We start from the raw sequence: 12,815 nt of genomic DNA on the forward strand, positions 1-12,815 counted from the left end.
CTACTATTGGCAATTTCTGTACTCCCATGATCCTGCTGTATTAAGCTTAGTGATGGAGAGTGATGGACAACTTTCATAGTTGACCCACCTTTCAATAAAAGAGAAATAATTTAAAAAAAGAAGTAGAACAGAACTCTCAAGAAGGGACAAATAGTAGTAATCCAGTGTGCTCAGGCAGGATTCATCTCATTTGATCTCTGACTTGTGAACAGCTGAAGTTTAGTCTAAACTCCTGGATGGAAGTCGTAAGTCCTATTTGCATACAAAGAGGAAAGTTGGTGTATTTTTCTGGTTATTCAGTCATGGTAATTGCTACCCTGCAGCTAATTTCCACACTGGCAGCCACGTAGAACGGCACCTTCATTCTTACATGGGCCATGTCTACAAAGGAGCCACTGCCTGCCTTCTGCAACGGGGGCATGAGGTCCATGTCTGAACTCCATTAAACGTTTCCCTGATCCATAAACATGACCTCRGTCTCTGGGTTGAATTTAAACCAGTTATTCTTTGTTTTCCTACAAATGTATGGCATCAGATGTCATCCACAGTAGCTTGACAATAAGCAGTATTAATAATATCACCTATACAGTGTTTTTTCTGTGACTTAAGAGCATGGTATCGGCTGAAAGGATCACACAGAATATTGCAGTACCTTGTAAGACAGAAGATGGATCCAGTGACCCCTATTTTTCCACTGCGTGTGCTGCCCTTAAGAATTATTTTGTCTTTAAAGGAATGGTTCTGTTCGTTCTTTCCTGGGTTGACAGATTAACCATGACAAATCTAATGTAATCATCAAGAGTTTTTGTTTTATGACTATCTCCAAGATGATTGCTCTGTACCTAGACTGTTTCCACACCATCAGTCCGTCTAAAGCTAATGAAGCAGTTTATGGCCACTTACAGATGAACTTTCATTGTTCAATTTACTTTGCTCTTTCTAATTAATTTGGAAGACTATAGCAACAGTGAAATCTCATTGGTTTTTCATTGTTTCTCCCATTATTATTTCCTTTTCTGAAGTCACAAGTATAGATAAACTGATTTGTGTTATCTTAGTGTTTATCTTACTGGAAAAACATATTTAAGTTAATAAGCAAATTCAGAAATTCTGTTGCAGTAATACAGAATATCACAAAGTAATTTAATACACAATATTAATGTGCTATGAGGAACTGTATGTGGAGCAACAGATGTATAGAAGAAACTGAGTAATATATTACTATTATAATGTGAGAGGAAAAAAAATTAGTTTGCTCTTGCATGAATAAATTTCACTGGTCTCATGAATAGCTTCAGATAATTTAAAATAATCTGTTTGTATAATGAACTTGCAAGCTAATTACTCCTGGATTGCCACAGTATGGTGTAACTCTGTTAGTCTGAGAGCACTTTAAAATTTTGGCAGAGTTATGAAGTGGATTTAGTTGAAACTGAAATTGAATGGGTTTCCCAATCAATATATTTGCAAAATGTTACAGGCAGTAACTGTGATAATTGCTAGGTTTTATCCTTCTTTAAAACAATGTAGTTAAAAGTGGCAGATGGTAGCTAATGATTAACATTCCTAGTAAACAAACTTTTGCATGGATATATTTAAAGTGGTTGTGTGTATATAAATAGACAGGGAGCATGAGCTATGCAACTATAATTGAATTTCATTAGCATAACTTGAGTAGAAGTTTAGTAAACACCAAACACCTTAATTAACTTGAACAGTATTAGGAGGTTAATGATACACCCACTATAAATGACTCTTCAAAGTGTTTGGCAACAAGGCAGTTTAAAGCCAAAGGAATACAAGGTTCCCCACCCTTTCCAGCTAGTGTATGGCAGCTTGTTTGGAGCTCTGTATTTAACTCTTAAAGTTCAAGCTTGGCCTTTGCTGGGATTTCTGGACGTTGAAGCAACAGCTTTTCTTGCAGCTGGAAATGTCTCTTGAGGCTTGCAGGCTCAGGTACTCAGTGTGGCCATCAAGTGGTGCTAGCCTGCCTTCTAGAGAGCCTTTTGCACTCTTGGCTCTTGACATATTTTTTGTTTGTTTGTTTGTTTTAAGCTCAGGCCATACAGATTTACACTTTTAAACACAGAAGCTTGGTTCCCTTTGCCAACAGTTTACCCAGAAGCATTGCATAACCCTCGCACTAAGAGAATATATCAGTTCTTTTTGTGCCCCTTCAGTTGATAAGCACAACAGTCATCTTCTGTTTCCAGCTGCAGTTTTTCCAGTCTTTCCGTTTTCTGACTTTTTATTATAATTTTTGATGACACTGTTCCTGGAAAATATGCAAATTACATATAATTATCAGTTCAAGAAGTTTAAGTGAATCTTGTTGTTGGAACTGCCAGATCTGTACATCAGAGTCCAGTCTGAGCTGTGCATCTTTTTAGCTGAGGCATATATTATTCATTAAGGCTTATTTTATTTCATAATGGAGGGGTTAGAAGCCTGATTGCAAATCAGTAGCGATTTGTCTGTTTATCAGGCCAAGTTAAGGAAATAAAGAATTCCTTTGTAGTTATTCTAGTTCATTACTATAAGAATACTGGTGAGTTAAGAAACTATATGCAAATTGGTGATAAATTAATTCCTTTTGTATTTGATTAATTTGGAAAAAACACTTYGGCTCCACAAGTGGTGAAATTTATATTCTTCTCTCCCATAGAAAACTGTTCTGTAAATGAGCTAGCATCTCTCTTGGGAAAGAAATGTGAATTTTGCTGACAAGCTGAGATCTCTCAACAGAAAAATGCACGCTGCCAGTTTGACCTGGTGGCCAACTGACTGATTTCTTTTCCCCTTTTTATTTCTATTTCAGATGCTGAAGAATACCAGCCTCCAATATGGAAATCATACTGTGAGTATACCTGAAATTTGAATAATCTTAGGACCTTACCAGGGTGTCATTGTTAGGTCTTTTCCCTTTCTGTTTTTAAAAAAAAGACATAAATGTACTAGGTGCTTGTAGAAATTACTGTATGGGCCAACAGCGAAAACTGACCTTTTCTGGTTCTGTGTAGAGCAAGCGCAGCAGGGCTGTCAGGGACAGATTCTGTGGGTTGCTTTGCTAAGGGGCAGATCCTGGGTTTCATGGTTTCTCTGCCAAGACCGTCAGGAAGGATTTCAAATGTAGAGGTTAATCCTTCACATGTTTACTACAGGTCGGACTTGAGTATACTAGTCTTTTTATATGAGTCACCAAATCACTTTCAGATAATATTATTTTTGATCCTTAGCACTATAAGCTGATTTTGAAGTGGTGGTTTAGAAATTGGAGACACCATTATCAGTTCTTTGAACGTTCCTGTCTGCCCTTAGAAAAATGATTTACATATAGTGTAGTGCAGAAATGCGTATTTGATGCTCTTTTTTGCTTTGTTCCAAATGCATTTTCTAATAAAGTAGCACTGATCTAAGGCAAAACATTGGCTTTTACAACCCTTATTAAAGATTGCCTGTACATTTTATCTTTTTATATTAAATCTTTACTGAAGCTTTAATGAAACTGTAGCTTTCTTTTCTTTTTTGCTGTTTTCAGATACAGAACTATCCTAAGCAAAAGTTACCCTTTTATAATGGCAACTTCAAATTATGTACAGCGCCTTTACAGAAATGGAACTACCAAGACAGGGATCGCAGTAATTACATGCATGTACATGTATAATTTTAAAGACTTGAGTAAAATTGTTGACTTCCCTTATATGCACATGTGACTACCTTGCTGACTTTAAAGCCATCATCTATATGCTATATGCCAAAATTAGAGCACACTATTGAATTACAAAATTTGTTTCTCAGAACACTGTTTTCCAATGACTTACATTTTTAATTGCAATATTTTGTGTATGTAAGAGAAACCTCCTCAAAAGTCAGCAGGATTATACTGATTTTAGCTGGACCATTCCAATGTACCTTGCTGGTACAAGAAGTAGACTACATGAAGGGTTTTTTTAGAAGAGAAACATGGCCTACTCAAAATCAATGGAAAACTCCCATTGACTCTGATGAGATCAGGATTTCAAATGACAGATGATGCCTCTTTTTGCACTAAGGAAATTTTCATTAAAAAATCAGAGAATAAGCACATGCCTTTTACTTGCCTTCTAGTCACCACACTGATGCAGCAGACACATCAGTACATGCAGTGGAAAAAGTTTGGTTACTTGCCTGATAGCTTACCTATAATCCAAGGAAACTTTAAAAAAAAAAAAGCAGAATGAACTAATAGAATATGAATATATAATTTCCTATTCAGATATATGTAGGATGCCAGTTTTGTGGTAATGACAAAGTCATGGCCTCAGCATCTGAACTCCATGCATGAGTGACCTTGGAAAAAATTACACAGTTCCAAAATGCAGAGAGTAGTTTAAGATTACAGAGATTTACTGCTGAGATTGCTTAGCCATAGACATATGTTTTTCATTGCAATGTTGAGTAAAAACTGCTTCTTTACTCTGTTACGAAAATCCCAATCTGGTAAAATAATTACAGAAATTATGTCCAGTGGTAGTATTAGTCCATGATGCAAACTAATGCTGTGTCTTATCACGTTTTAATTTAGTGTTTGTATTTTATTTTATTTTATTTTATAATTATTACTGCATTTTAGCTAATAACTTTTCTTTAATTATACTAACATACTATTTAGATACTTTGCATACAGTTTGATTTCTTTTTTAAGTCTTGTATAAATTTATGTGCACTATGTTGTCTTTTATTGGCATAAAAACCAAGGCTTCAATCCTCCTAGCTTCTCCACAAAGGCAGATTTTCCTGTTTATGCAGGCAAAGTATTCAAATAAACAGTATTCTGCATATCCATGGGCAAATGCCAAACAAAGTGGAACAGCTTTCAGAATCCARGCCTTGCTCTTTGGCATAATTTATAAGCTTCTGTTAGCTGTATTTGAAGTCACAGTTATGCTGAACTTCTGCAGAAAAGATGGATAGTTCTAATCTTCACTTGTTTATGAAGAATTGTTAGAAGGCACATGAGTTTCAGACATTGCCAGGTTTTTCAGACTTTTTTTATCCACTCTGGGAGACGGAGAGAAAAAGAAATGGCAAGAACAATTTCATATTACTGTCAAAGGACTTGGAAAAAAGTTGGAAAGTAACTAGCAGCCACCAATCTCTAAGCAATGGGTTTGATTACATTTCTATCTCAGTAATAGGTAAACAAATAAATATCCAACAACAGATTTATTTTTGTAGCCTGTTGTACATTAGAAATATTATATGAAATTATATTTTGCCTTTTTACCATCACTGACATAGGAAACAAAGGAAGATAAGAGTCACAGAAATGTTGTCTGGCAGGGACCTCTGGGGTTATCTAGTCCAGCTTCCCACCTGAAGCGGGACTGTTGTCAGTTATAGCCAGCATTATCGGCTTTATCTTGCTGAGTCTTGAAAACCTCCAGGGATTCTGCTACCTTTCTGGGAAACCTGCTCCAGCGCGGCACTGCCCTCTTAGTGAAGAAACAAGAATCCTATCTGCTACTTGTCACATGTAGGCAATTTGTTTGGCTGCTGAAATAGCTTAGTAAATTTTGACTTCCAGCTACAGARCACATGTTCATGAGTTTTGAGGATATATAAAGCCACTCTTTTTCTCCTCTTATCACTGTTGAGATTGAGTAAGTATTGGCTAAGTATGTCGAATGTCAGTGCCATTTTAACGGTTATTTTCATTATTTGAGATCAGTATGCTGGTGTGAAGGACAGCAAAGTGGCAAGGTGCAAAACATTGCTTAATGCCATGGTCCAGCTCCACAGAAAGTTCCCTTGCCTTCTACCCTGCAGCAAATAATCAGCACAATGTCTGAGTCTTAGATCTGTCAGAAATTAAGGCCTTCCTTCAGCCGTGCACTTGGACTAAGTATGTGAGTAATCCCACAGGAGTGGGACAGCGCCTATCATTCAAGTTAGGCACATGCATAAATTCCTTACTGAGTTGAGGCCAAAGAGGTAAAACTAAGGAACTCTGTGAAGCATTTGCAGACAGAAGTCAGTGTGTCTTTTTGCTGCTTTGTAGAAGCGATGATAGGAATTTTTCCTCTCCATTGGAGCATAACTGAAGAGAAATCATAGATGAGTTWAAATAGAAACTTGGAGTTGCTGGCACATTGCAGAATGAAAGAAGTATGAAGAAACTAGTGATAGTCCTTCTTCCCTGGCAGAAAAGGAGGAAGGGTAGACTTTTGCATGTCACTGCTTTGTTACTTACACAGAACAGATTTCATAATTAGACAGTTCTTTCTAAAATGTATTGTAGAATTTTCGTTATTCATTCCTCCAGACAAGTCTCATTCTCTCCCTGGAACAAAAGATGAGATACATATTCTAACTAGTTACTTTACATCTCAAAAAAGCATTCCTCTAGAAATTAGATAATCACTTAAAGTTTTGTTAACTTACAGGCTCTCAAATTGATTATGCTGCTATGAATGCTGGCARCCTATTTGAATTACAAAACTTTTAAGGATGGTTAAAGGGTGTTGATTTTTTCTATTGCACTGCTGCATTTTGGTCAAATATTAAGTCTGCATTATTACTATGTGTTTCATCTCTAGCTGGACCAAAAAGCTGCTGCCAATCTGATGCTGTTCTCTAAGCAGTAATAATACATCTCCTTTTTGCATGCAGTTGACATTTTATGAGGTTAATTTTCTTAGGGCTAAAATAATAATGCATCATTTTGTTCAAAGTGTTGTCTTTTTTATGATCAAAGTGAGTTTGTCTCTGAACTGTCTGTAAGCCCTCAAAGCTGAGATAGACTGGGTCAGATGTCAGTCGCTGCTTACAACTGTATTAAATAAGTCCATTTTTCTATTATTTCAGTCAACTATACCCCAATAAATAGGATTCTGTATTAGAATTTTCAAAAAGGAGGAGGAGGGAGGAAATGAGGCAGAAAGGTGAAGTTTGTTTGTCATCATTTGAGCACGTAAGTAAGGGACGTGTTTTCTGCTGTTCTGACCATCCACTGGACTCTGCTGGGGTCTCAGCGGTGTCAGTCAGAGTGGTGAGTGCCTGGCACTTTTGAAAAAGTATGTAATGAAATTAGGCAGAGCTGCAGGGTGTTCAGCACTTCTGAAAATGAGGTCACTTAATGAGGTGTCTGTGCTCATGGGAACTTAACTGTAGGGCACACATTTTTTCAAGTCACCTTAGCCATGATACTCACTTGCATTCATACCTCGTCTGCTGGCTTTTATATAGCAATCATTTGAAGCAAAAAGAGGATAGAGCTCTGGAAAAGAACATATTTTTTGATAGTGTCTCACCTGCTTTCCTCCTGAATTTCTTAGTCTTTTTGAGATATTGTCTTTTCCTAGTTTTTCAGTTATTTGGCCTTTCATTGTTTTTTACCTTCTCCGCTCTTGCCCTGCTGCCTATCTTTTCTGAGTATTCTTGGCAGTTGTGTGCCTGCCTGTCTCTTCTTTGCTGTTTCTTTCTCGTTGAATTGCTGGGCTTCACTTCCCCTGGTGCCAGTGATGGTTCTCAAACCTTTCTTTCTGTTTCTGATCTGTCTTCTCTCCCTTGGTCCAAGTGTTTAGCATCTCTCTCCAGTATTTCCACTGGATTGTCTTTCTGTCAATTTAAAGTTAATATGGCCTAATCTGAATTCTTTATCTTTCCCATGAAACCATTTCCCATTCATGTTTTCTGTGATTAGCACCATTCACAAGCTCAGTCATGCTTTTTACTTGGGGCCATTTTCTCATCCTGCACATCTAAAGCAGCATGTAAATTATTGCTGTTATTTATTTGTATAGTAATAATCTTATTACATTCTCCTCTGATGTATTTCTAAATCATATCTCTTTCTCTATTCAGATTTTTGTGCAGATTAATTGCCCATGCCTCTCTGAAAATGACAGCAACCTTTTCCAGTCTATTCAAAACACAATTGTTAAGATGATTTGTCTTTCTTGTCATTCTTTGTGAATCCCTCCACTGATTCATCCCACTGCATCCTATCAACATCCAGTCTTTTGTGTGTTTGCTTTCAAGTCTTTCATATATCTGCCCTTTCCCATTAGTCATTCCCTCCTTTGTTTTGTGAAATTCTGATTCCTTTTCCCACCCTTGCTTCTCTAGTGATATCAGCCTCAGTCATCCTTTTGGCCATTTCCAGGAGTTCTTTACTTTCCTCATTTCTTATACAAACGTCACAAGATAGGTTTCATATGTGCTCTTCAGACCAACTTCTTTTACACCACAGCCATCAAGTTTACCTTAGAAACAGCTTCATTAACTTATCTTGCTATGTCAGTTAATAAATAATTAACAGTTTTGATCATTGAAAATATGATTTTTGTGAAGAATGATTTTTTCCTAATAATTGAAATGAACGTATTGGGGAAATAGATCTTTTGCTTTAAATGGTGAGGAAGCAATCATATTCTTGCAATATTTTGCTTCCTTAGAGTTCCTTTTCCCCACTGGAAATGTATGGGGGAAGAAAAAAGTTGCTGTTTTCCTCTTGAATATGTTTAGTATTAAGCATGAGTTACTTCCTGAATCAGCAGTCGTGGTGATTTCGAACATTCAAAAATGGACACTTTAAAAGCATAATGTTGGGCTCCAGAATAATCAGAACTTTCAGACATGGTCTCTGATTTTTGAACTAGAGTTTTCATGCATGACTAGATGGAACAACTAATCCTGGACACTATTTCCAGACATGTGAAGGACAAGAAGATGATTGGGTGTAGTCAGCATGGATTTATGAAGGGGAAATCGTGCTTTACCAACCTGATAGCTTTCTATGATGAGATGACTGGCTTGGTGGATGAGAGGAGAGTAGTGGATGTTTTTTACCTTGACTTTAGTAAGGCTTTTGACATTGTCTCCCATAAAATCCTCATAGACAAGCTGATGAAGTGTAGGCTAAATAGGCGGTCAATGAGGTGAATTGAAAACTAGCTGACTAGTTGACTCAGAGTGTCAATGATCAGCAGCATGAAGTCCAGCTGGAGGGCAGTCCTTAGTGGTGTCCCCAGGGGCCAGTACTGGGTTCAGTACTGTTTAACAGCTTCATTAATGGACTGGATGATGAGACAGAATGCACCTTCAACAAGTTCACAGATGATACAAAGCTGGGAGGAGGAGTGGCTGAAACCCCGGATGGCTACGCTACTATTTAGAGGAAGCTTGACAAGCTGGAGAAGTCAGCAGAGAGGAACCTCATGAAGTGCAGAGTCCTGCACCTGGGGAGGAATAACCCCTTGCACAAGTACAGGCTGGGAGCCAACCAGCTGGAGAGCAGCTTTGCAGAGAAGGCCATAGGGGTCCTGGTGGACAACAAGTTGGACATGGGCCAGCAGTGCACCCTCATGGCAAAGAAGGCCAACAGCCTCCTTTAGGAAGAAGCATTGCATTAGGAAGACCGTTGCCAGCAGGTTGAGGGAGGCAATCCGCCCCTCTGCTCAGTGTTGGTGAGGCCACATCTGGAGTGCTGGGTCCAGGTCTGGGCTCCCCAGTACAGGAAAGTACGGAAAACTGTTAGAGATGCAGAAGACATTTAATCAGAAATGAGTAAAGTGAAGACTTTGAATCTTACTCAGTCACACTATGCAAAGGGGTAAGAAATACTACTGGTTATCATGAATCTTGTGCAAAAGCAGTGGGAAGTCTGGCAGTGCTGAATGAGGCAGGTTATCTTAGTAAAAATTCAGAGCTGGATCACATTTTTGTGCATTAAAACTGATATGGAATATAAGAAATCATGAACTGTCTTGCTATGTCCCTCCTAGGGACTGGGGATGGAGATGGGGTTGGTAAAAGGAGAGGATATGGGTTTTTTTCACTTAGAAATTAGCAGAGAACATGATCCCCAAAACTTTCATATTCCCTGAGTAACAAACTTGTAGGTGAGCCCAGGACTTCCATGCTCTTCAAGTTTCATTGCAGCTGTTTCTAGCCCCATTTAAAGAGAAGGTGTGCAAGGTAACCAAAGGTGCTGAAGAGTAACACCTACCATTTCTGTTCGCTTTCTGCAGCAGGAACTCTTGCGTTTATCAAACCTACAGGCATTTATTTCTCCTGCTTCTCTTCCCCCCCATAATCTACCACCTAATAATTCTGAGCTCCAGAAGCACTGTGAAGAGCTCTGTCCTAGAAATTTGGGCTTTTAAAAAAACCATGGACGAAACACGATCTTTCCGAATGCCAGAAGATCAGCCTACAGAAGGCCTTTCTCAAGGGAGGCAATCCAAACCTTTGGGATTTTTCCTGGAGTTGTGGAGAGACAGTCTGTCTGCACTGGAATTGATTACTGTCGTTGTCTGTCAGCTTCCTCTCCTGACTTTTGAGTGGAAAGGAAGGAAAGGATCTCATTAAATACATGAAGGGAAGAGGCTGGGGGCCAGAGTTCAGCAGCTGCACCTAGCCTCAGATCTCTCTTCTGGAGCCCTAAGAAGATATGCAAAATTGATCCAGGGCTATTTGAATATGGTATAATTACTCTAAAAGCAATGTTTGCTTGCTCATAAATAATTACCGGCACAACTTAAAAAAAATTATAAGATTCCAGTGAACTCTTTCAGTTTTAGTGAGCTTTTTCTTGGCCTATCAGAAAAACATGGGTGTTACATTTAAAAATCCTGCTTGAGTTGTTACGTCATAGTGTATGCAAAATCAAATTTTTACCCTGAGATACTCCTAGGAAATTCTTCTATGTACTTTTTCCCAGTATAGAAACATAGCTAGTAACAAGTACTAAAAGAGATAACACTTCTAAAACAGTTAATCGATTTAGCTTGTTTACAGTTCAGCAACTGGTTTTCATATAAGTGACTTATGTTCACTCCAAAATACCTCTGTTTATCATCCTTTTCTTTGCATTTACATTTTTCTCTGCAGCCCCTGGCTAAAATAAGCATCTGAATAAAAGTTTGTGTATGTTGCAATCCTCTAATTATCTTTACGTTTTTATGTTTGACAGTATATCAGTTACAACAAGAGGCACCGCGTCCCAAGAGAATCATTTGTCCTCAGGAGGTCAGTTCTTCTTTTACTGTACCTTGTTAAATCTGATGAATTGTCAGCAGCGTATTATTCCTGAAGATCTTTTGTGCCATCCGAGGGTAGTATGCTCTTTAATTTTTCTGCTCCATCATTTTATATAATCATTTTTCCTGGGCTTGATTAATTAAAGCAGATTAATATTTGCTAATTAGGCTTGGAGGCTGAAATATGCAAAATTTTACCACTAGAAGCCCCTTCATTAGACAAATATTCATTAATCATTGCTTGCTGTGCTCTTCTATATGCTAACTAACAATTTGTGTTTCTTTGTGGAAATGGAGCAGCATAAAGTGTATTCCCTTCCCATATCTGCATATTAAAGTATGTAGGATATGTTTCAACATGATTCATGCAGTTCCAGTTTGTAGAAAGCACTTTGCTAAAAATTTTATTCAAGATAAAATAGCGAGTTGGTAGCAGTAGAACTTAGTTCTGTCATGGAAACTTTAAAGATTGGAGAATATTAAGAAATATATAAGACTGAAAATTTTGCTGAGTCATCTTGTTGCCCTGTTTTTTCCTCTTTTTCTGTGTTCTTCCATCTCCAGGTGAGTATGTCAGTTCCTTAAACTGCATTGCATCATTGTAGCTGAAAAAATATGTAGACTTCTCTGCTCAGTCAATAAAATTGTGATATGTTTATGAAGTTTTATGACAGTTTTATCTTCTCTGATGTCAGGGACAAATTCTCTGCAAACCCACACGTGCATATTAGTCATAGAAATACTAAATACAGGGAGCGGTTACACAAGGTATAAAAAGATTCCATATGTGAAAACGGACATAAACGGCTGTACATCAATATGATATATAGCTCTGTTCTCAAATATGATCCTGAGCTTTGAGCAGCGTGCCACCCTGCGTACCCATTTAAATAGACCCCCTAGCACAGCTTCTGTCAAATATTAACAGATACCGTCGCAGAACGCTTCTGTGTGGGGTAGGAGGCATTGTACCAGCGCAGGGGAGATGAAGGAAGTTGCCCATGAGCATGAAGAAGATCCATTGCAAAGCCAGGAATTAAATCCAGATTTCTTGAGTTCACCTCATGCACTAACTAAAGGACTGTTGCATTTTTTTCTCAAATGCCATCGGCCAGCTGTTTCAGAGCCAAGGGAGCAGCATCTGGGCCTCAGATTGGAAGTCTCTGAGCTCTGTCCGCTTACCTGCTAGAGTGGGTAAGCCCTCATGTCATGCTTTCTCCCTGTCAAAAATGAAGCTCAAGAAAAAGGACTGTGCTGTAGCCCGGTGGGCTTTTGGTGTATGTATGCTGAAAGATTTTAACAAGACTTTCCTCTCTGTGGCCATAGTATTTTCAAAAGGAGGGAGCATTAAGATTTTTACTGAATGAATATCATATAACAAGTATTAAACTATTGGTGGTATAGCTGACAATAACTGAGGTAGACAATTTATCCACTTCCAATGTGGCCTTAGAAGAATTCCTCATTTTCTGTCTTGAAACATTGAACAAGCAAGTTTATCCATTATTTCCTTTATCTTTTCTTACTGGGAACTGCTCTAAGAAAGAACTTATCTTCAGAAAATATGATTAATCTGCATTGTATGCTTAGGATCCCTTACCAACCATTTAGTTATATTTGAACTTCTTCATGGAGACAAGAGATTGGGCCCGAATAAGTTTAATCCAAAATTTATTACACTAAGCCAGATTAAAGCATTTTTAGCTTGCCTATATGACAACAAATTTTGATCAAGGTAAAATGTGATTTTAAAGCAGAATAGCAATTTGTATTGTTGTTCTAGAAACAAGA

The 12,815-nt window shown here is 37.9% G+C and overlaps 1 protein-coding gene across 2 annotated transcripts in view; it reads left to right on the forward strand.

Moving 5' to 3' along the window:
* Window positions 1–12,815, forward strand: part of CHN2 (chimerin 2) — a 168,346-nt gene that overhangs the window by 65,308 nt on the left and 90,223 nt on the right. For both annotated transcript variants that reach the window (XM_026080452.1, XM_026080451.1), the window contains exons 2-3: window positions 2,819–2,857; window positions 10,958–11,013. In XM_026080452.1, coding sequence (XP_025936237.1) covers window positions 2,819–2,857; window positions 10,958–11,013 — 95 coding nt within the window. The remainder of the gene's footprint in view (window positions 1–2,818; window positions 2,858–10,957; window positions 11,014–12,815) is intronic.

The sequence above is a fragment of the Apteryx rowi genome, unplaced genomic scaffold (genome assembly GCF_003343035.1).
Source record: "Apteryx rowi isolate R43461 unplaced genomic scaffold, aptRow1 scaffold_520, whole genome shotgun sequence".
Taxonomy (NCBI): Eukaryota; Metazoa; Chordata; class Aves; order Apterygiformes; family Apterygidae; genus Apteryx; species Apteryx rowi.